This window comes from Ammospiza nelsoni, chromosome 3 (assembly GCF_027579445.1).
Source record: "Ammospiza nelsoni isolate bAmmNel1 chromosome 3, bAmmNel1.pri, whole genome shotgun sequence".
NCBI lineage: Eukaryota > Metazoa > Chordata > Aves > Passeriformes > Passerellidae > Ammospiza > Ammospiza nelsoni.
In genome coordinates, this window is record NC_080635.1 from 51633615 (window position 1) to 51658259 (window position 24645).

The 24645-nt window shown below is 42.4% G+C and overlaps 1 protein-coding gene across 1 annotated transcript in view; it reads right to left on the reverse strand.

Annotated features, from left to right (window-relative positions):
* The window catches only part of TXLNB (taxilin beta), a 34771-nt gene extending 13882 nt beyond the window's left edge, over positions 1-20889 (reverse strand). Inside the window, exons 1-6 of the mRNA XM_059469376.1 lie at positions 20793-20889; positions 15481-15897; positions 13459-13550; positions 9292-9462; positions 3729-3923; positions 2071-2190 (exon numbers count right to left, since the gene is read on the reverse strand). Coding sequence (XP_059325359.1) covers positions 2071-2190; positions 3729-3923; positions 9292-9462; positions 13459-13550; positions 15481-15883 — 981 coding nt within the window. The 5' untranslated portion in view covers positions 15884-15897; positions 20793-20889. The remainder of the gene's footprint in view (positions 1-2070; positions 2191-3728; positions 3924-9291; positions 9463-13458; positions 13551-15480; positions 15898-20792) is intronic.
* Positions 20890-24645: the final 3756 nt, after the last annotated feature.

A 24645-nucleotide genomic window follows, 5' to 3' on the forward strand; every position in this document is an offset into this window, starting at 1 on the left:
CTGGGTGGGTGGGACTAAGAGCACATCAATAGGATGGAGGTGGGAGCCAAGTGTAGGCCAGCTCTCTGGTGCTGGGCTGCCCGTGATGCATCGTGACATGCCTAATTATGCCTTGACTCATTGCATGGCTTTTGGCCTTCATTTCTGCAGCTAAATCTACTTTGCTTGGAGGTAATGTTAGCCCCACATCACCAGCCTACCTCAGGGACAGGATTTTTAAGAATTCATTTGGACAATGGGAAAAATATTCTTTGTACACTGTGCATACCATTATACACCCACTGCGTAAAGGTTTTGTAGCTTGTTTTCAAACCTGTTAATTTTAGCACACAGCAAAGCCCAAAAGAAAATCTTCCACTCCCAATTGTAGACAGTGATGACTTTCAGTGCTTTAAAAGAAATGAAAATACCAAATCTGTGCATACCAGTTCTGGATAATACATGCAAAGAAGTTTTGGCTAAAACAGGGACAGTCACAGATGACAAGCAGCCCTAAAATTCATGTTCTGAGAGGTGCAGCATGAAAGCTCTTTGACACAAGGCTGTATATGCCAGTTTTCCACAGAGCCAATGCTTGGTCTTTTATATCTCCTGTTCTGAGGGTTTTTTCCCCCTCAGCATTTGAAATCTGGTACTCATTAGCAGAACTCCCAGTGACTTCAGTAAAGTAAGCCCATATTTGCTTTGCCATTGTAAGCGATTTCTTGGACATCTGGAGATTTTTGGAGTTTAAATCTGCCAAGAATCGATGGTCATGAATGAAATTTTGGGGTTTGGCTTTATGTGGGTTTCAGAGTGAAGGAGAATAAGTCAGCTGGACTACAGATTGTCATGCAGTGATATGCAGATTTGCACTGAGAAGCCCCAGCTCATTTTCATCCTCACTCTTTAGCAGGGAGTAAAGCTGAGCAGGAGTGGGTGTTCCAGCTGAGAGATAAGTTCAGAGAAAGAGGAAAAATCCTCTTATGGGCTGTTTTTGGTAAGAGGTGTATGCTGTGTTTCCTTTGGGCTCTAACAACAAGTCTTAGAGCCCCATATTTTCATCTATTTTGAGTATTTTAAGATACCCATTAAAGCCATGCTTGTGCTAATATATCTGTTTCCAGATATGGGGAAGGGATAAATGTTCTCTCTATAGAAATCTCTCATGCTGCTCCTGAGTTAGCTGGAGGACTGGTGAAAACTAAAGCTTTCTTGCAGCTGATGAGAGCCTGTCACTCCCTCTGAGAGCTGCTGCCTCCACTGAGAAGAGGGACCACGTGCCTGCGTTGAACTCTGATCCTTTGTGGATGTGAGGATTGTTGTGAAAATACCAGGCAGTCTGAGAAAATTAATTTTAGTCAGATTGAGTCACAAATGTGTCAGACTACAGATGGAGGAGTGTCCTCCTTCCATCCCAGCTGTGCCTGCAGAGGACGTCTCCTACTTTTCCTTGTCCCCCTGCTAGAGATGTCCTTGCCTCCAGAAAGGGAGACAGAGCAGACAAAGCTGCTAAACAGATCCAGACCTTGCCTGACAGAGGCACTGGCAAACCAGTATAAGGAGGGAAGCAGTGAAGGGGAGGCTTTGTAAGAGCAAGTGGCTCCTGTGGATTCCTCCATGGCAAAAGTGGATCCATGGCAGCATGCCTGGGGAGCCTGGAACCTGGGGGAATAGCAGCCTTCAGCCATTTCACTTCAATCCCACGTTCTTAGTCTCCTCTCTGATGGTTTAGCTGCGTGCATTCATATTGTGTGGGGAGATGCAGTATCAAGTACCAGAGACAAATGGAAACCAATGGCATCACCTGACCCAACATCACCATGCACCAACTGCACAGTGACAGTGATTTAGCTGAAACAGTCTGGGCTCTAACCCACTGCTCTGTAGTGTGCCTCTAAAACTGTAAATTACAAAGAAAGCAGCCTTTCAGAGGCTGTTCCTTTGCATTGAGCACTGATGGTAGCTATAAAAACTTCTCTGCTACTCTACCCCAGATTGGACCTGAATATATTCGTGAAATAGCATGCAGGGCTTGTTTTGGCCTAAAGCTAGATGAAAGACAGACGAATTAGAAGGATAGGCACATACATATTCCTTCTCTTTCTGGTGTCGCTCCTCGGCTTCCTTCATCATTTCCTGAGACTGTTCCAACTTGGCATCCACCAGTTTCTGTTGAAGTTCTCTGTGCTTAAATATTTTGTCAAGGTGCTGTAAAAAAAAAAAAAATCTGCTGAATGTGCAGGTTTAATTATCTACACAGACCTTCATGCTTATACATGTACTGTATTTACTGGAACACTTAAAAGACAAAATCATTATCATTGCAAAACAAGAAGACACTCCTATTGCAATTACTGAAACGTTACAGCTGTGAAAAGAATAAACTGTGCCAGAATTAACATGGGAAGGGAAGGTGGTGTACATTATCAATTTTGATTTATTATATGAAAAAAAAAAGCCTTAGCATCTTTGCCAGTTCTATGATCTACATATGCAGTGATCAGTACAATCTAGTATGATTGAAGATCAAATAATTGCTCACCAATAATAAAAGTGCTGAGGACACACTTTTTTTAGCTGTTAAATGGCCACAGTGTGGATGATGGTGTAGACACCTTGCACCTGCAGTACTGGGAGCATGTGCACAGCCCATGACAGCCTCTGAGTAAATACAAGCCCAGCACATCCCCTTTGGTCTGGACACACCTGCGCAATGGAGGGCCTGGGTGACAGGACATGAGTGGGGATCTGGAGATAAGACCAAACAAACCAGAGGCCTCCTCCAGCCTGTAAATTGTCTGCCTCCATGGTGACTTTCAGGAGATAAATGCTGCTGATAGCCTTCTTCACTCTTCATTCACTTAGATAAAATTCATAGGAGCAATTATTCTGCGTGTGTCCCTCTGGTTTACATTTTCTTCTCATAGACACCACAAGAGAGGAGTGTACATTTCCTTCATTCAGTATAGAAATTCATACATGATTCAATAGATTTGGAAAAGCAGGTATTGTATCAGTCATTCCAGATTGTAAAGATAGATAACTTATGTTTTATTCAGTATGATAATGTTGTCTGATTGCACTGAGTCTCACAGTAAATGTATTTAGAAACTATAAAAAGACCCATTGTGATATTTGTTGATGTTTGTCATAAAAAAATTTAAAAAAAGGTAGTTTGGGATTTTACTGGAGGATTTTTTTCTGGCGTCAAAATTAAAAAAAACACAATCTATTTAAATTCAAAGGGTCTCCTTTATCTGTCATCCTAATTTTCTGCTTTTGGGAAAGGGTCAAATAGTTTACATCAGAGCCCTTCTCAGCAACCTGCTTCTGGAGGGAACAAAATATCTTTGTTGTCACTGCAGAACACGCTGCTAAAGGAGAGGGAGCTGGGGTGTACCCAGAGGGAGCTTAGTGGGGAGGAGGAAAGGGATGCTGGGGGAGGTCCCAGGATCTGGGGGAGCTGGGGCAGCTCAGCAGACAGCTGGCACCTCTGGCTGCTCGGGTGCCTCAGCCCTCTCCCTCACAGCAAGGCAGCCGCGGCTCCACGGGCGGGGCGCTGTCCCACGCAGCCCCACACCGCAGAGGCCTTGCTGCAGGCCCGGCCCTGCTCGGAGGGCAAAGCACATGGGGGCCACCCCGTGAGACAGACGAACGATGGCCAGGCTGCCGGCAGTGCTTCCTGGTCCCCCGGGACAGCCGGACAGCGTGCTGCCATCCCCGGCAGCGGCCGGGGCACCGCTCACCTCTTCCCGCAGCTCGTACTGGTCAATGATGCTCTTCAGCTTCTCGGCCAGCTCCGTGTTCTCCTGGCAGAGCTTCATGTTCCTCTCACTCTGCTGCTCGATCTGAGCCTGGATTTCACTCAGCGTGCTCTGGAAGTGATTAGTTATTTCTTTCCTCTTCTCATCTTCCTCCCGTGCCCGCTGGATTGTTTCCTCCTGTTGTTAAATGGGAGAGAACACAGTAAGTGAGAGGCATAATAAGCAGTTCCCAAAAAATACTGTTTCAGAGTAGCATAAAGTTTCTCTTTGAAGGATTGTACGTGTTTGCATTCCTCTTTGGAGATTTTCTTGCTTTCATCTGTTCCAGCATTAGGCAAGATTCTAAATTTACAGAGCCAATTACACAGCGGCCTTGAAAAAAATTAGGGAACTAAGAATTTGCATTTATAAAGATCACCTTTTACAATGCCTCAATTTAACAAGGAATCTTCATATCAAAGTCACGGCCTTTGGGATTTAAATTTTTAAGAGAAATCCATCACTTGCTGAAGAATCCCTTCCAATCCCCTCCCAATTTTCCTTCCCTAATTTTTTAACTGACATAAATATTTGCACTAATTTACTAGCTAGTGAATTCAAGGAAAGCTTTTAAGTTGTTTCCTACGGAATTAAAGCAGACATTCAGATTTAATTTGTTTCCCTATTATTGAACTTCTGTTTTAGACTTGTTTATATAAAAGGCAATGCAGAAAGAATCTGGATTCATTGCTTTGGATCCAGTAATACAGACTATTTTTATTCCTTCCTCATTTTCTTCCAGGGCAGTCTGCCCTTCTGATATAGAATTGCTAGACCATGTCTGCTGTAGTTACAAATCAGGCCAGGACCACGCTAAAAACTCCCTCCACAGAATGCAAATGGCATACTCTAATAAGGTTTCAACTATCATAGTAATTTGCATAAAAATCTCTGGTAACACTGCATATGGATATTTTCTATAAATATATTTGAATAAAGCCTTGGCTGACTCTAATAAGGTATAATTTGTATCATGAATGTGACATAGCAGGCGTTGATTTGGGCCCTGCTCATAAAGTAAGGTGAATACCAAATGACCCAATTTCTGCTTAGCATGCACAGCACGAGCTTGATCTAGGACAGCTGCTGTTCAAGGTAGGGCATGTTTGTCCTTTTGCTGTCCAGGGAGCAATAGGGATGCCATGACCTTGGATGATGGGAGGAAAGCAATGGAGCCATTAATAATACCCTGGTGCAAAGAAATTAATAATACCCTGGTACACGGAGCCCTGCTGTGCTCTGCAGTTCACCCAAGAACCTGTGTGTGTATTCATAAAGAGTAATACAAAGTGTGAAACCCAGAAGGACTCTCTCTACTAATAGGAAGGAAAATTTCATGTGGAACTGGGCAAATGACCTGGGGGTTGGATCCTGGTTCAGTACCTGGCTTAGAAATGAAACATACAAAAAATTTGCATCAAGATGAAAGAGAAGCTCTCCAATTTTTTTTCTCTCAGTTGGTGAGAATTATTTTGAAACATTTTGCTTAACCAGCAGTAGAGCTGTTTGTAGATATTTTTTGGTTCAATCCTTTTAGCAGAAGAATGACCTTCCAAAGCAGAGTTAAAAATGCCGCTCAAAAGATGTTTTAGATCTATTGATTTAGCATTCCCAAAAGGAAACATCTAATTTTCTTTTGAAAGGACATGTTTACAAACAATGTCATCCTTTTTATTTTTATTTGAAACTTTTTCCAAATTTGACTTGAATTCCTAGGTAGTTTTAATTAAGTTAGAATTCCATTTTATCTCTGATAAACTGTTTAAAAAACTCCTCATGTCTTTTAGTTCTCCATTACATAGGTGCAGCCCTGAGCAGGCAGAAGAGGGAAGGTGCTTCACTTCCAGAAGTCAGAGTGAGAAATTGAACTTGCATGTCTGAAGTTGTCTATCTGTGGTTTCAAAACATCCTTCCTCAAAAACACTTTATTGTTCTAATGCAGGTAGCCTTATAACATGTCACTGCTGTGATTTAAAGCTCTCCAGAGTAATAAGTCTATATGAATATAAACCAAAAAATGTGGATTGTTCATATGTCACACCAAACAGTTCTGTTACAAGGTGAAAGGAGACATCCTGAGACTACCAATCATGAAAATGTAAAAAACCCAACCCTCTGCATATGTGTTACTCAGAAGATCTTATTTCCTGCTCCTCTGGGGTAGAAAAATGATACAATACAAAGCACAGAGACAATACAAAGATTCATGGTTAAAGACACTGAGCCAGCAAGCATTTATTTGCAGGATGCAGGATTTCTCTGTATCTGTTCTGCTTTGGAGAAAAATATACTTGAGAAGGATATTTGCTGGGGGATGGGAGCTGGTGTGTGTCCTGGGGAGCTCCTCAGAGGCCCTCATTTGTTAAATCCTTGAGATCCCAGTCACAGATTAAAGGGAAGGTAATCCTGAGCTGAGCAGAAGGACAACAGTGTGGCTACAGCACTGAGCAGAGACCAGCCAGAAACTCTAGTTCTCTTTTCTCTGCCCTTTCTGAACCTTTGCACTCCCTGTTTACCCTTTCAAACATATGTTTTTGTCCTAGTGCAATACTGCTTTTGCTCTCATGTTTTGCTGCCAAGAATGTAAGAATGTAAAACCTTGTTAAAATTAAGACAGGATATTTTGGAGTTTGGGATTTAGCACAGGAATGTGAGATCATTTGTGAACAGAAGAGTGTGATTGATACTGGAGTTGTTCTCGTGCCTCTCTGGGGCACTATTGGTCTGCTGAAGCCGTATCAGCCAAGATGATATGAGTGAGGAATCCTTTTTTCAATGAACTGTGCTCTTTATTCCCAGGCACCACGGTCTGAGCCAGTTTGGAGCTGAGCCCATAGCTAAAGCTGTTGACTTTTGTGACATTTCTATGAAAGTCATTGCTTAATGCCTGGTGGCAGGGAGGACGAGGGACCTGAGATGTTCATGTCACTACAAGATGCTAAGTAGCTACCAAACTGTCAGATAATTGGCAGAACATGAACTCCATGCAGAGAAATGAGTTGCTGTTGCTCTCAGCAGAGCTGCTCTTTATTGCAGTGGGAACACATTCCACTATTTCACAAACCTTTATTCTGCTTTTCTTGGAGGGAGAGTTAAACATCTGTGTAACTGCAAGGAAATAATCAGAGTAGCTGGACTATATGTAAGTGAAAATTTGAGGCTGGTATCCAATACTACGCAGAAATTTTCTTTCTCTGATCTGCCCTGTGGATTTTCAATGCAGCTCTGCATTGAATACATATTCATCACCACTTGGCTGCACGGATGTGCAGTTAATGGGAATTCCACACACCAGATGAGTGAAGATGACATTTACATGACATGATGTGCATATAATGTACCACATGGCAAGTCAGAGGGGGTTTCTGATCTGGGCAGACCAGCTTTCTCCTTTGCTATTGAAATGACACAGCCTCCTAGCTTCTATTTTCCACGTTTTGAAACATAATCAAACTGCTAATCCCAAGCACTAAAAGTTATGAATCTCTGTCCTGCCAAAACCAAAATAAAAATATTTAAGCATAAGATTTTAAAAATACAGTTTGATAGATTTTCTGGTTCTGAGCCCTCTCATTACAGTCATGAGTGAAAGAAAATTGCACTCATTTAAATAAATAGAACATGAGTTTCTGGACATTCACAGATATCTAGGAGCTAAAGCATAATGGCAAATATTCCAAGAACTATGCTAAAATTCTTAGAGAGACAAAACTGGATAAAGATAACAAATGTTTTTGTTTATTACTTTACTTCTTATGCATTCTGCAAGTGTATTTTGTCTTACTGTCTTATTTAATTTTGGGGTTTTTTCTACGCTGATAGCATGGGAACCTGAGGAAAGATAGTATTCTGGGTTTCTTAAAAGGTCTCAAAATTCTTAGAAAGAAGTGATGAAAATACAAACACTTCTTCCTAATACCAGATCACCTCAGGCATATTCCCTGGCTCACCTGGCAAAGATACACAATAAAAATAAAAAATGAGCCTGAAATTGATAGCTTTATTTAGAGAACCTAGTCACAAAGTAAAGCAGTCCAACAGGTAAAAAAATGTTGAAAAGAGACTTTCCTAATTGTAAAGATGAAATGTGCAAAGAAGTATTTGTATACAAAGAGAATGAAAAAATCATGCTTTCTAGTAGGAAGATTAATAAGCATAAAGTAGCTGTGAAACTGTATGAGAAATTCAACAAAATTTGTTCCAAATATGTTTTCCAAATAGAATTAGTTTTTCTCAATGCCCCAGTCTTCACTGATTTGTTCCACTGATACGATTTGCTTAGGAACATCAGTTAAGGCTATGCAAAGCACTGTATCCTTAATTCACTTTAAAACCGGCTCATATTTCTTTTGAAAGATTTTACCCACAGGTGGCCTGGTAAATCACTGTGGATCAATACTGAGGAATGGCTCAGGTCTAATACAAATAACAGGCACAAATTTAATTTTCACTAGCAGTTCTTTGCGACTATAACTGAGCACAGAGAGATTTGCTTCTAGCTTCCCTATGTGTTAAACTGCTTTTATCCTTCTACTAGGGCACACACTAGTTTGAGTGTATGAGTGACTATTCCCTCTCCCAGCTGTATTCTTACCAGCACACAAGGAAAGTCAGAGCAAGACCCTGAAGGCCAACTCCTGAGCCGGTGGAAGTGAATGAAAATGCATTACCAGTAATAGAGGTTGTATCAGATGGAATTCTTGCTGCTGACAATTCCAATGTGTAATTCTATACATAACTGTATCCCCATAAAGAAAGGGCTTGAATAGATCAAAGCAGAGGCTTTTTGTATACTAATACCAACACTATCACTAACATGCACTCAGAAAAAAAAGGATGATCACAACAGAAATATTCTTCTTGAACATACTTTTTTTTCAAGGAGCATAATCATATTATAAATTTCACATTTAAATGGTGTGATGCACCAAGCAATTGGCAGACATGGTGTATGGATCCCAGCATTTTGACATTCCTCAAAATTTTCTCTTTTAACTGATTCTGGTAATCCAAACAACTTCCACAAATAATGTTGGCATTCTTCCTGTCTTGATGTTTTGTGTCTTTAGACAAATGTCCTGAATGACTGATCCTCACAAATCACTTGAAAAGTCCAAGTGCTTGAATTACATGAAAACACCCACCAGCCTCCTGTGAGTCCACTGGAGCAAAGCTGGTGTTCCTGTGGTTCTGTCCATGCATGTGCATTTGCATCTGCACTCTGAGGGACATGGTCTGTTAGTTCCTGCACTCTTCTCCCTAGTAATGCAAGGAAGTCTTAGAGCCAGTGTGGGCAAACCCAGTGTCCAAAAGTGCTGGGATATTTCCAAATGAGAAACAAAGAGATCTTGGTGTAAACGGACCTCAAGATCAGAGTGTATATATAATTATTATTATTGCATGTGTAGATGCAAAAGTGCCTTTGATTTGGTACTAGAGGGAGATGGCAAGGTGTCAACATCACCTTTCCCTCCCTGCTGGGTACTGTGCTCAGGCTCCCGCTCACCTTGAGGTTCTTGTTGTGCCTCTGGAGCTCCCGGCACAGGCTCTCCAGCTTGCTGCGAGCGAGGATGGCTCGGCTGTGCTCACTCTGCAGCTGGTCCTTCTCCTTGGTGATCTGGGCCTGCCTCTTCTGTAGGTACTTCAGCTTCTTCTGCTCAGCACGATGTTCTTCAAGCTGGGCAAAATGGGGATTAAAACAGGGAAACATTGATTAAAATGAAACAAGTGGGATGGAAAAGAAAATAGGTTCTTTTGTTCTGGGGAAAGTCTTCAAACTTTTTTAACCTCTTAGGAAATATTTTGTATTTACCAGCACTAATGTGATAGGAGAGAAGAACCTGGAGATTCCCAAGCCTGCTTGCTGCGACAGTCCCAAGTGTGCTGTACTGCGGTTGGGTGAATATAATTTTTAACCATTTTAGCTCTTCCTTCTTTGGTTTGAATTTCTTTGAAGGACATCTGTGATTTTTTTTTGTTTCAACATTTGGATCTAGAGCAATCAGTAGTGCTTTATGTGGTGAGATTTCTCCAGATCATGAGGTGACACAGTGGTTGCTAATTCTATTTTATTTTTCAGTTTCCTGAAAAAGAAGCAGTTTCCTAAATATGCAGGAACCTGCTGGACAAAACAACAGAGGAGGAGTTGGAGACCAGGAATGTTGTTCATGTGGGGGCTTTGTTGCTGATGGAGAAGAATTCTCTTCAGAGAAGAGTTTCCCAAAATGCGGCACCTCCTCTTGCCAGGCTCCTGTCAGTTGTGTTTCTGAAGGTCCTGCCATCACTGGGGGTGGGTCATGGCACACCAAACCTCTTTTAGGCTCTTTGTCTCCGTATAATTCCTGAAGGAAACAGGGACAGTCCCTGCTGTTCCCTCGGGAGACTGCTGTTCTGTGGGTGCATGACTCCTGCCTTCCCTGGAAGGCTGGTAGGGAGCAGGGTGGATTTGGAGGGGGCAAAGAGGACCAGCAACCTAATTCCTAATAGTAACCCCTGCACAGTCTGGTTATTTCTTTTGATGCGTGTCCATCACTGGATGTTTTGAAAAAAATTCCTGTACCCTAAATTAACACCCTAACAGTGAGGTCAAAGAAGTCTTTCACCTCTGAAGCTTTTAATGATTTCATCTCCTGTTCCAACACACAATAACCCTCCTCACTGTATCACAGATGTGCATACATTGCAAGGTATTTCTGAAATCCAGATGTTTTCTGATTGAAAAACAGTAGCACATGAGCTTAAACATGCAAACCTTAATAATAACAGTTGCTGTTAAGACTACATTATCTAATAATATGGTGTCACTTGTACTAATTAGCCCCAGTATGACTGGGAAAGTCTGTGAGCACTGGGGAATGATGTGCAGCTCAAACAAGACAGTCAACATTATCGTATTTTACACTTTCATGTGTTTTCTGTAGATGTTCAGTAATTTATGCTTACAGTAGAGAGGTCTATGTATTATTAATCAAATCACAGCTAATTGTACCACAAAACAATGCTCTCACCAGCTTGGAGTATATTTACAGTTTATGTCCAACTTTTAACAGATGTATTGTCTATTTTTGCTTCTGTAGATCACAATACAGGCTTTCTTTTGCATCTAGTCAAGCTGCACTAGCTGAAATAATTTTTCTAGTACTGTAGGAAAATAAATTTCTGTAATTAAGGCTGAGATTTTTTCCTTCATAAGTTTGTTTTTGTCCCCTTCCCTTTGTGGAGGGATAAAATGTAAAAAAATAAAGATAGTGCAGAAGGTATCTCACCCCTGAGGAGTTGCAGCTGTACTAATCACCAAAGATTAGGAACAGGCCTGCCCTTAACAGGCCACAGCTGTGTCCAATAAGGAGCGTGCTACAGCAGAGTGGGTTAGCTGGGTGAGAAGGGAGCTGTAGTTTGTTGGCTGTGCTGTGAAAAGAGTTGGAGTTTGTTGGTTGTGCTGTGAAAAAGGAGTCAGTGCTGTGAGGAGCTGTGTGCGAGAAGGTATGGGAGCTTTGCAATAAGATGACAACATCCATTTTCTGCTGAAAAACACAAAAAAGTGTTCTTTTTGCTTCACGTTTGGCATGCACACCCTGTGCTCAGTGGATAATGATTTATCCAAATTTCACCATTCACTCAAACTGTGCTTGAGTTAGGGATCTCAGAATAAAGTTGGTATTAATCTTGATATGAGAAGTCTTTCATGTATTTTTTTTCCCTTTTTTCCCCCCATTAATATTACTTGCACTAGAAACTTACACCTCAAAGTTCTCAGGAATAGCTAAGACATGATGTTACTTTTGCAATGAAAAAGGCAATTCACTGGTAAATAGGAATGCCAAAATGGTCCCCAATTATAATTTTTTATGAATAATTAATGAAGTAGAAGCTAAAATTAACTGCAAATATAAGCAATTTTGACTTTTGAAAGCTGTCCTAGAGAAACAGTCAATTTAGGAAAGAGAAGTTTTATCTTGATCCCACTGCAGACAATGTCTGAGCTTGTATTTATTTTTTAGCATATTGTTCTTGCATCCAGCACTTGTGAGAATCGCAGGACCTCTGAAAATAATCCAGTTATAAACAATTCTGTGACAGTTGTTTGTAAGTTAAAGTTGTTGTAAACCACAGTCTGCTTTGCTAACCCAACACACTGGATTTAGTGAATGAGATGTTCTCTGTTGGTGAGTAGAGGCAGAGCTTGTGCCCAAATGCCTGTCCTGCTTCCCCATCCCCTCTGGCATGGCTTCTACCTTCTCCAGCCCATGCTCCGGCCTGCAGTGTGCCCACAGTTGTACAGACTGTGCCAGGGCATGGGCTGGCAGGGACATAACATTGCTGGGCGGCCTCTCCAGCTATTTGAAGCGAGGGAAGCACTGCCAGGGAGCCAGCTCCATCTATCACATGGCTACACCTTCCCCTGAGCTGTGCTGCAACAAGTGCTTGTGTCACCACATGGCCCACCAGACCAGGGAGCTGATCTGGCTGGAAAACAGCTCAGCAAAAGCAAGACATGATCCCAAGTGTGTGATGGGGACGGACAAGAGGGAGCAGGGAGAGCGGTCACAGCTACAGCCAACTGCTGACAAGCCATTAATCACCACATGCCCCTCAGCCACTTCAAGTGAGCAGGGTGAGCCTGTCTCCAACAAGGTTTTTGTTGTATTTAAGGAATGATTTATTTCAGTGACATTGCACAGTATGTCAGAAACAAGTGTTCAGTACTTTTGTTTTAGCACCTTTCTCCTGAATGGGCTACTGGCAATCCAGCCCCTGTTTTATACAGTGCTGCAATGCCATTTGAATGCGGTGGAGAGTACTTTGTAGAGGAAGAAGACCTATTTCAGCTAATCTGAGAGCATGAAGTCCCTTTAAGCATGAGATAGGCTATAAACAGCCTGAACCCAATTTATGAAATCAGAGGATTTTACATGAAAAACGGAAAGCTAAATTTCACTTCGCATTATTATGAGACATGGACACATCTGTGCATAAAATCAATTAAAAAGTCAGTGTTCTGCTTCACACGTTTTTCAGCACTCCACAAAGTGTAAAATGCTGCAGCCTTGTCATTTGTAAGATTTCCACAGCTTATGGTCATGCAGTCCTTTGACTACAAAGGAAAATATCCCTTCATCTGAAAATAACCCATCTTAAGTGTGGAAAGAACAGTCAGGTAGGTGGCACTGTTACAGGAGTGACATTATGGTGGCAGGGGCTTTGACTCTTCATTTCATTGTGCTTTGGCTTCTCTTACAATTAGTCTCAGTTGTCCATTGTCTGCTTCCTAATACAGGAAGCTTTATTCTAGATCCTGTATTATTTTCATTTGGATGAAATCACCAATGCATAATTTAAAGCAATACCTGGGACAGAAACATGCAAAACTCCTTGCAGGAGGTGAAGGCAGGAGCCTAGACACCAGTCTCCAGTGTGGGTCAGTTTGGTAGATTTGCTTTTAAGTACAAATATTCTGCCTCATCAACTTTCTGTCCCAAATCTTGTTTTCCTCACTTTTTACTTTTTTTCTCTTTTTTTACCCATAATTATCTGACTATGACAACTGTATTGGGACTCACTTATGAGTACAGACACTGCTGGTATGTGAGGTTTGATCATGCTGCATGTCATGTATTTTTTATACCTTCTTGTGTAGGCAGTTTGTACAGAAAAGAGCCAACACTGTACTCACCAGCTCAGCATACTTCTTAAACAACAGGTCCAGCTTCTCTTCTGGAGTACTCAGCTTATTCAAACTTTGCATCAGTAGGGTGGCTTCTTTTCCTTAGAAAAAGAGGAAGCAGAGATTTGATGCTATATAGTTTGTAGTTGATGTCCTGTTATGAAATTGGCTGTTTGAAATTGGTTGGGCCTGTAAGAACACAGGCTGAAATGAGGCATTTTGGAAGGAAAGGAACAATTTTTACAGTAAATTTCTGAGTTTTTCTTTGCCCCATGAGAACAAACATGCTAGGAATTTCCTCCATTTCACACCTCAGTAATGGGCTTTTTTCTAACAAAAACATTGTCTGTGAGATGCTTTTGTCCTGTGTAATCCGATTTCCATTCAATGTCTTTGCAAGATGATTAGGTCAGACACGTGGCACGTTGGACTGAAATAGGACAGAAAGGGCCTGGACCCCAGAGGCTCAGGAACAGCTCTCTTTGTAAGTGAAAATGGATCAAGTCTGGTGTATTCAGCTCCTTTGCTGATAGACCCACACAAGACATCAAGAATATTAAGTCAGATATAGAGACTATCTTGTGGAAGTAAACAATCAGAGGGTGGTATGTGCTGCCAGCCAGGTCTGGGCTATGTGATACTTGTGTAAATCACTTCACTGACTTGGTGGAGAAAGTTTGTATTCCAGAGGGAGTCTAATAACTCCCTGGGCGTTCAAAGCCAAATCACTGCACAGCCATTCAGGTATTGCTGCTCCTCTGACACCTCTTGGTTTTCATTTCAGCCCCAGGTATGAGCTGGGACTTGAACACTGCTGTCCATGAAATACAAAGTGTCTCTGACATCCCTGGAGATAAGGTTGCCTGTGGTCCCAGGGGCTTGGACATGCTTTTCCAAATGCTCCTCCTTCCTGAGACTGTTAGACAAAATCTGCTTTCTGCTTTGGGCTGGACATTTTCTACATTTTCAGTTCTAGTGCAGGCCAGGAGTACTGTCTCTGGAGAAAATCCTTTATTTCACACTAAATTCTCTCTACAGCATCAGCATAAATAAGTGGAGCTAAAATCAAATCCTGGTGTGAACTGTCACAAGGGCAGATGGAGCATTGTGTGTTGGTAGGGTTTTCACAGAGCTTGATGAAGTACAGTAACAGCACCAAAGCCAAGGCAGTAGAAACTGAGGAATTTTCTTCTGGATATTCAAAGAATTTCTGAGGGAAAAAATCCATGCTGTGTCCTATGCTTAGTCCCTTGTCTGTGAGAATGTCTATGGTGATTAATTTACAGGCTTAGTCTGCATTTGGGTTTGGATTCTCATGCAAAGGGGAGGCTCGAAGATTGGCTGGAATTAAATGTAGGAAGGGAAATAATTTACATCTATATTAGATTAGAATGTAACTACATTGCTCTCTAGTGGCTGCCCAGCAGAAAGTACATGTATTCAAAAACTTGCTAAGACTTCTTTCTAGCTCAGCTGACAGCTCTGCCAGGGCTGAGGTGTTAGAGAACAAATGTATTGGCTTATTTCATCTATATTATATGATTAGTCGAGGGGTTTACTAAATGAAAAACAACCTGGGCATGACAGTTAATTTATTCTGCAGGTCCCCATGCCACACAGTAGCACCATTATTACTGTTGTGACCAGTGAGTAGCCATATCTGAGCAGACAGGAGAAGAAAAATGCACCAAAATACAGATGAGAGGCTAGGTTTTCCTTCATCTAAGTGACTTTGTGCAGTGTGTCATTGGACTGACAGCTCTGGCTAACCAATGTGGGTGGCTCAGAAGTACATCAGTACTGTGTGATACAACTCTTTTCTTTAAAGAACTAATATCTGATATAGCCTACATGTTGGGTAGTGCCAAAAGGAATTATCAGTTACAGAAAAATTGTAATGATCGCTATAATTTTCAGTGGTAGCTGGAGGCCCCTATCATCCATACCAGAAACTTAACATGGTAAAGAGCAAGGACCAGGGAGTTCTCACTTGTGTTTGCAGAAGGGCTGTGTGAGTATGTAAATACCTACCTAGTCCCTTCAGGATTTTCTTCTCCAGCTTCTGCTCCTTGTTGCTGCTGGGCTCCTTTGCTTTGGAGGCATCCCCAGGAGCCAGCTTCTCTTTCTCACTCTCTTCATTTCCATCTTCATACTCTGCATCCTCCAAGCTGCCTGGCTCTCCCTTCTCAGGCCTGTCTCTTCCTGCAGCAGTGCTTTCCTTCTCCATCAGGCTGGTGGCAGACCCGTAGGTTTTGATGATGTCCTCCAGCTGCCGGCTCAGCTCCTCCGAGATGTCACACACGGCTGCTTGGGGCCAGCTACCTGGCTGCTCCATGGGGGCTGGAGCAGGGGATGGCAGGCCAGGGGCAGGTCTGTCCCCGCTCTGCCCCTGGATGTCCTGCCCAGGTGAGGTGGAAGACTGGTCACTCTCCATGCTTAGTGCAGCACCTGACAGAAAAACAAATGGAGGGTTAATTTAAAGGCATAGAACCAGCCATACAAAGAATTAGCCATCAGGCTGTTCTCAAAGCTTGGCCAGCGTGTGAGTGATTTTGTGTGAAATTTGGGATGGCAGCTTATCCATTGGTTCTGGCTTGACAAATATGTCACACTTAGATAAATAACCAAGGTAATTTGCCTGCAAGGAAAAAGGCAAATCATATACTTTCCAAGAGAAAAGCCTACCCAAATCTAACACTTAAAAATGAAAACCTCTTATTCCCACTGCCAGCAATGACACATGAAATGACACCCCAGTCACTTATACCATTTTCCTCCTTGAATAAAATATTTGCCACATGTTTACTTTTCTTGATCTGTTTACTTGCAACACTGGTTCCGATATAGGCAGCTTCACTTCAGAGCTGCATTAGTTTCATTTCCTGTTTCTCTCCTGTTGACACATCTTGAGTCAATAATCACAAAAAATATTTTAATATTTTTAATGTTTTACTATTTATATTTTCAGTGCAACTGAAAATTGCATTGTGCCCTTGGAAAGCCCAGCATGGTGCTTGATCTACAAGAGACGTGGTTTGGTACCATCACAATAACAGCAAAGAATAAGATTAGCAGCTATAAACCACCCTTCTCTTGTACTTGCTGCATGCTGCTGACAGCTTCTTTGACAAAGTACAAACTGCAGAATAAATCACAATGAAATAAACCCAACGACACATAACACAGCTGGATAGTCCATGGTCTTTTGTGGAGTGAAATTCAGCTAATTTGTTCCCAGTTTGCAAAGGGAAGTTTTTGTTTTCTCAGGTATTTGAGCAGCTGCACTCAGCCAGGCAAATACAGAGCCCCCAACATAGCTGTGCTCCTGCTCTGGCTTACCCAGGACCTGGTAATGAGGCTGTCAGCAAGAGCATCCTGGGCACCAGGAAAACTCAGAGTAGTGAAGGCCCCTTCCCCTTAGAGGGAGAGGCTGCTGGCACCTCTGCATTGCCCTCATGAAATAAGGCAGAGGTGTGGGGTGCACAGCTGCACCTTGACCTGCAACTAGCCCCCACTACTGCTTGACTGCAGACTCTTGTACTCTTTCCAGCCACGACTCCTTCTCTCTCTTTTCCAGACTGATTGTTGTTCCTCTCCTTAATAATATAATTTATAATGGTGCCAGTGGGGAAGAGGGGAAGAAACTTACTTGGTTGGTTCTTTCCAGCATGTGAAGTGATTGCTTTCTTATTTTTAATAGATTTTGAAAACATGGAGCTAACTGGAAATCATTTTATTCCCTGCTCAAACAGGCTGCAACATATGTTTTCTATAGTGTCTAAATTTCTACAGCTTTCAAAACTGTAAATAACATGACCAAAGGCATTATATGATAAGAGAGATGTCGTTTACTGTAATAAATGACTCAGTGTTCTTAAATTCTCCCCAGTCAAAGTGATGTTTGGAAGTGCAGTGATGGCCATCACTAAGGCAACATTTTTGAAGATTTGATTTTCTAGCTATATGACCAGGCTTGCAGATAAGATAGTCAAATGAGTTATCATCTCTCAAGCAAATAATTGAAAGCTTTGAGTGGGCTCAGGAAGTGCTTGAAAGCTGTTAGCTGTAAATCCATGCCCCTGCAGTGCACCCATAGATACAACTTGCCAGCAGAATTGGTTTAGGAATGCATCTGGACCTGGTCTCACAAATCTGTCACACAGTCATGTCCCATTCTTTCCTCACTCCTTGTGCCATAGTCACTATATCAGTGCAAAATTACTGTAAAATTATAGTGATCTGATTTGATGTCATATCGAATTTAATTGACGTTGAGAAATTAGACCCTATATGTGCAATTTAAGTAAATAATTCCAGATAGCACAAATGTTAGCCTCCTGTTTGTGATCTTTTTAAACTAGAGTTAATTGACTGCCAACTAATTCAAGGTCAGTAAGAATATTGTAAAGGCTAAACTAGACACTCCACAAAATATGTGTTTATCTCTGACATGTTCAGGCTAGTGTTTACTGTTGCAATCATTAATTTGAGCTAATTGGCAGTTGGCAATCAATCAGCTAGAAAGTCCAGGACTACCAGCTCTTGTTTAGGCAGAATAAAACTCAGAAAGTTTTATTATATTTGTTATATTTATATATCCCATTTCAAAACAGCTATTTTTGTTATATGTTCATCACAGAGGGAGAGCAGGACTGCAAAATGCTCTATTTCCAAATATTAATTTCTTTTCTATCTCTCCCTCTTTGTACGAAGGCTCAAGCCGATGTTCTCTCTGTACTCCGACTCTCCCCTTGGCTGCCTCCCAACTTCATCACTCATGTTGTAGCACTCTCTGGCTAAAGGTTTCCTCTTATGTGAATCACAAAGCATGTCTCCAAATACTGTAGGCTTTAAATACACTGTGGCAATTGATCTGTCCATGATGTGTCTCAGTAACAATAGAAAAACATGGGTGAGTGAAAGAGAAACTGGATTATTAGAATCAAGGACACAAGATGCTTACAAGCTGGCCTTGCAGGAAATCTTCCCTAACATACATTCCTGGCTAGAAAGGGATTAGCTATAATCAGTCTGAAACCATGGCAATTCACAACTGCTGAGTTTCCATCCACCAGCCCAGAATGGTGAGCAGGCAGGAACCCCAGAAATACACAGCAATGAACTTCTAACCCAAAGGTGCCCACCCACTGGGTCGTACCAGCAGTTGTATTTACACACACAATAAATATCCTAATGTTTCATTTTGCTCTTCCTCAGACTAAACCAGAGGTCTGATAACTGCTGTCCAGCACAGACACAATGCCTGTGAAGACTTCTGTACCTTGTTTTGCACAACAGCTTTCACAGTGCTGCAGTTTATGTTGAGGGAGTCACAGCATCTGGGAGTTGCCTACTTACAGCCTTTGATGCTGGGAGTTTTTACTGCAGTTGGCCCCAGTTCTCCCTTGTACCCCAGCCTGCTTAACCTTGATGTACACAAGGAATTCTCCCTTATCAGGCCATAAAAGACTTTTGGTGCCAATTTCAGCAAGACCCAAAGTGTTTACATTATACTCTATCTTAAACACAGTAATGCCTAAAAATTAGGTGACAGAGTCCAGAAGAGGAATTCCTTGGTTTTTCAGACTTGCCCAATTTTAGACTGGCCACTTTTTCAGTTTTGCAACTCCTACTAGCATTACTGTTGCCTCCAGGCACTGAATTTCCAACACAGCCTTATCTTGTTTTGTGGAAAGGGGGAGGACTGGCTACTCTGACTGAGTCTGAGCATTGCATCTTGTTTACTCTTTTTTTTTCTGCATTCCCAAATCCTGGACCTGTTCCACAGCTGTGAGATCAGCACCTTTCTTGGCTCTGGTGTTTTGGATGGAAACTTGACACTTGTGGTTGCTGCCTACAAATAGTCACTGTGGTTCTCCTCTCCTTCAGTGGGGAACACCCCCAAGAGCTAGAGAGTGCTGCTGCCTCCCCACTGTGAGGAAGACTCTTCTCCCTTCTCCTTCATCTGTTAAGAACTTGGGAAGACTCAGGACAGAAATGGAGCTTTCAGCATAGCTGAGCACACAGCCTAGCCACAGCTGCATCCAGAGGCAAAGCAAGAGATACATGCCTCATATCAGTCTGGTTTCATGCTGAGTTTGTTTGTCTGCAATTATATCCCTCAATATTTCACATTTACAGACAATTTGCCTTCACTGTGCTTTGTATTTCCAAAGTAAAAGGTCAGTAGGCAAGGCCCAATGACTGACTTAGCAGAGCTGAAATAGCCATCCCACTGCTGCTGGGAAAACTGCTCCTGTGCTGGGGTGTGCCAGCCCACCTCTCACTGGTGGGAGCTGGCATTTCTGCCCAGGCACCCTCCTGGCATGACCAAAACACAAATTAAACATCTTCTTCTTAGCTTGTCTTACAGGCTGCCTTGAAGACTGTCACAGAGTTTTGTTTATCTTTTATAAACAGTGTGCTTCCCCTTCCTTCTTATGGGATTTGCTTCCTGATTTTCTTCTTGCAGCTTTAACTTCTAGAGGGTTTACAAACTGGTCTATATTTAGCTTTTGCATCCCCCTATATTCAGCAGAAGGACACATGGCACCTGCTCTGCAGCCAGGAGCTATTTTAAGCTCTTCTAAAGTGGGTGATGGTATTTAGCATTTTATGCTCAAAGTTCACATACACACACATTTCTCTAAAACAAAGCTTTACGTATATTTGCAGCAGCAAACACATGCTGATAAATTATGATTTTTTTATCTTTATATAACACCAGATTGATCTACAGTGATACCTCAAAGCAGCAAACATTAAACTCTGGAATTGCTCCTGCTACTGTAGCTCTGATCACCCTCCAGAAAAATACAAGTACCTTTTTACAGTCTAGATAGACAGTGCCCTATGTGTTACTTTAGAAAGCAGAGATAAAACCAGCTGTATCAGCTACCCACTGCATTTGAATAGCTTTATGGTTTATGTGCCATTTCCTAGTACAAAACTGAACAAAAGTTTGGAGGTTTTGTGGCAGTTTTCCATACAGGCTCAGAACCAGACTTGGAGGCTTTCTGAAGCCTCCTGCCTCACCTTTCACGTGGCACCTGAACCTTGACCACTGTTGTAGCAGACCACTCATGGCCCCCAATCTCAATTCAATACAGGTGCCACCAAAGTAATTTCTCTGATCACTCTTGAGACAAGAATTTCTTACTTCTTCTTTAACTAGCAGCCTTGGATACCCCCCCGTTTTCCTCAGATGTCACATGGTGCCCAGACTTTCCTAGGGCTGTTCCTATAAAATGCAGGTTGACACTCCCAAAGGGAAGTACTTGCATTAAAGCCCTTGTGCCATGTCACCAAGCAGTGACAGCAAGGAAGCTGTTCATCAGACTTACCGCAGCAAAGAGAAGATCTGAGCAGAGGAAAAAAGCCAGGCAGAAACTCAGACAAGGGCACTCCAGCAACAGGTTCTGTACTCCTGGCACTGAGGAAAGAGAGGAAGACGGAGTGAGGCGGGAAGGACAGAGTGACACAGGAGGAGCAAACAGTGCAGGGGCTGAGTGCGCACTGTGCAGGGACTGTCTCTGATAGGTGCGGGGAAGCTGCCTGCTGGCTGGCAGCACGAGCCAGCTATGTTGGCTATTCCCTGCTCTGACAGAGATAGCACGAGAGGTTAGAGACTTGGGCCCTCAGAAAGAGGGCTCAAAAAGAAAGGAAGGATACTTAGCTGCTACCCTTCAAATTTAAGTCTTAACCCCTCAATGACTTGAGGCGTTGTGCTGTGTGAAATTTGTATTGACAATGGATTGGTCCAACTTGGTTGAATTTTTCTGTGTCTACCACAAAGACTGGGATGGATTTCCATAATGTGAACTCCCAGCTGTGACTGCCCTTTGCAGCCTGGGATTTGGGCAGTTTTTTTTAAAAAACAGACTGATTCTTAATCATAGACTCACTGGCTGGAAGAAACCACAAGACATCTTTAGTTTAAGCTCTTGCTTGAAAGAAGTTCAGCTGTGATCTCAGACTAGGTTTCTCAGGGCTTTAAATTGCTCTTTAAAACCTCTGTGGATGGAGACTGCATGACGTCCCTGGGAAGCCTGTTATCTGGCTTGACTGTCATGGCACTGAAAAAGTTTCTCTTTCTACCTAGCCTTAACTTCCCTTGTTCTGGCTTGTGCCTGTTACCTCTTGTCTTCCTGCTATACAGTCCTATAAAGATTGTCTCTATCTTCTTGATAATCTCCTCCAAAGCTGTCCCTTTTCCAGGCTGAACATCCAACCTCTTCTGACAGGACAAGTGCTCCAGTGCCAGCCACCATGGTGCTCCTCTGTTGAATTGATCAACTTTTCCATTAAGGCAGTGATGCTAAAAGAGGTTAGTGGTGTAGCTGCTCCCAGTCCCAGCAGCTCCCAAACAAATATTGTAGCCAAGATAACCTGCCTGACCCACTTTCTGCATGTGACTGTGCTGGATCATGTTGGCCCAAAGTTGTTGATACAAACAAGCAGAATGCTCACCAGGGAACACAGCTGCATGCTGCTTATGCAGCAACCAGCATTCCCCACTTCTGTGACCCACAAGCCACTCAAGCACCATCTTGAGATGCCATATCACCGAAGCACCATCTGCTACCCACTCCCTAGAAGGAGATGTAGGTCAGTTTAATGCACAGATATGCATTAACAATGGAGAAATGATAGGCTGGTACTGAAGTGGCAGCCAGGGCTGTGAGAAGAGAAATGGGACTTGGTCTCCACTTAAAAACAAAGAGGCTCAGAACAAAGGGTGGCAAAACTATAATGATTTGGAGTAAGCTTCAGACTGATCCATGGCAACAGAAGAACCAGAAATGCTTTGTGCCTGATTTACAGGGGATGTCAGAGAAAGCAGTACTGGGCAGCTCAGTATCAAGAACTACCAGCTCAGAAATAGTCTGTATGTTAGCAGCATCTCAGACTTTTACTGGAGAGGACTAAAGTCTTGCTATGTTTGTGGAGATGGTGGGGCAAAAAGTTCATGTTTGAGGTGGTTTCTCATTAGTCTTATTTCTCTACTTTGAAAAGGCAGCTCCTACAATCTGGGTATGCATAGGTGTTATGGCTTCAGGGAAAATCGGTTCTTCCAATTTTCTGCAGACACTGGTGGTGGCTTGGTAGAATTCCTGAGGAAGTCACTGATTTAGGGGCAAAGAAAAGGCATGAGCTTGCAAGGTCAGGGGCTTCTGTAGAAAATATTTTGGAGAGGGTTGGAAACTGGCTGGATATATTTTGAGAGAAGATAAAACTCTGGGGATGTTTGTGACAGGGCAGTGTGAGAGATCAGAATACCAATGAAAATAAGAATGTTTGTATGGACTCTTTGTGCTCCTGCTGATTTGACTGAAGAATTTTCCTGTTCCAGTCCCTGTTCATTTTTCTTTTGAAATAAAGTCAGCTCTGAGATCAAAATGCACAACTGAGTACCAAGGAGCTAAGTAACAGCTGAGTTGTAGAAACTCACTCTGGCATAGTCTCACTCCTTGGCAAACACAAGGCAAGACAGGTTCAGCTTTGCTCTCTTTCACTGGGGTTAAAGCTATGACAAAAACGAGTGTCAGCTCTTCATTGCAACAGCCTCACAGCATGTATGGGAACCCTTATCATGGGTCAAATGAAATTATGGGATTCACTGGGCACTGGGAACTTGGTCATGTCCCTGAGACATCAGAGTGCACTGATAACGGGAAATTAGTTGGGGCCATCATTATAAAAATCAGCTACAAGTAGTACAAAGCCACACATTCTGAGCTGTTCCTAAATATGAAGTAAATAAAGCAGTTTGTGGTAGAGTCAGGAAATAGAAAAACACAGATAAAATCAGTATTACTTAGTTTGTGGGGAGTATGTGGGTGTAGCTTCAGAAGATTAAAAGGGATCTGCTGGATTCTGGGTTGTGAACTGAAATAACTGTCTTGGAAATGGAAAGGAAAACTCAGAAAAAATTAGAGGAGTGTGTTGAAACTGCCATGCAGGCAATTTACATGCTGAGGACAACCAACTGACTGGCACTTGGATTCTGCATGCTAGGATGGTTACATCTGACAAGTTCAGGAGAGAGTGGACTGAAAGTGCTTTCTGTGGAGTCTGCACAGTGTGTGAGGTCTCAGCTTTTGCAATGTTTTAGGCATTTCATGTCCCTGTTTTGGGGAAGAGAAAGAAATCATTCCCTAATACATGAGAAAGAGGAGAAATGTACCTTCCTCACATTAAAGCTAGATGACTCCTTGAGAATTTGCAGGAACAAAACTGAGTTTATTTTACAGATGTGTTCAGCTATGAGCTGGATTGCATATCAATGGTGATTTTTGTTGCACAGTGGCATTTCCACGGGGGTCATGGGGAATATCATAAACAAACTGTCTATTTCTGGATTAAACATAATCATCAGCAGCATAAATCTGTTGAAGGATAGACTTCCCAGGGGAGGAAAAAACTTCTACCTGTATTGGTCATTTGCTCTATATAATAGAGAACGTGTTCAGCCTTACCAAATGGAAGGACAAGTTCATCATTAAGTCAATGTTATTGAAGCTTTTGGGTTTCCTTCCTATCTACCTCTGACATACCTTTTCCCTTCTTTGCCTAGGCCATTTTCCACAGCTTCAACATTCACCTCTCACCGGCTCCCTCCTCTCCTCACTCCCTCCAGTGCTAATATTGCTTTTGAGAGTTTTGTGTGTTCCTTCTGTGTTCCGTGGGATAGTTTAGGTGAAAGACTGATGGTTCATGTTTAGAGTCTCTCTCTCAAATACTCAAAGGCTTTAAAAAATGCCGACAATGAAGGCAGTACTGTGTTGGATAAAACTACTTGAAAAAGTTTTGAGGGTTTATTTTTCACCACAAGCAATGGCAAGCCTTAGTTGTTCTACCACCTAAACAAACACTTAGTTTCTGCAGAAGCCCTAATATCCCCTGGAAGCCATAGAGACTGATTTGTCCTGCAGGCCAGTCTTTTGGCAGAAGGCAAAGAGGCTGCAGAGGTTCTCCTGCCTTCTGCACTGGCAAGGAAAGGGCTGTCTGCACCCCTCTGCAACTTCTAGCTGCTCTTCACCATGACCCTGCTAGCCAGCAGCAGAAGGAAATTTGGAGACTAGCATTTACAGTCCTGTCACACACAGGGATGCAGACGTCAGTGGACTGCCATGGTCTGCTACTTCAGTGCCAGTTCTGTATTGGTGAGAGTATCATTTTTTATTCTTGTGCAGG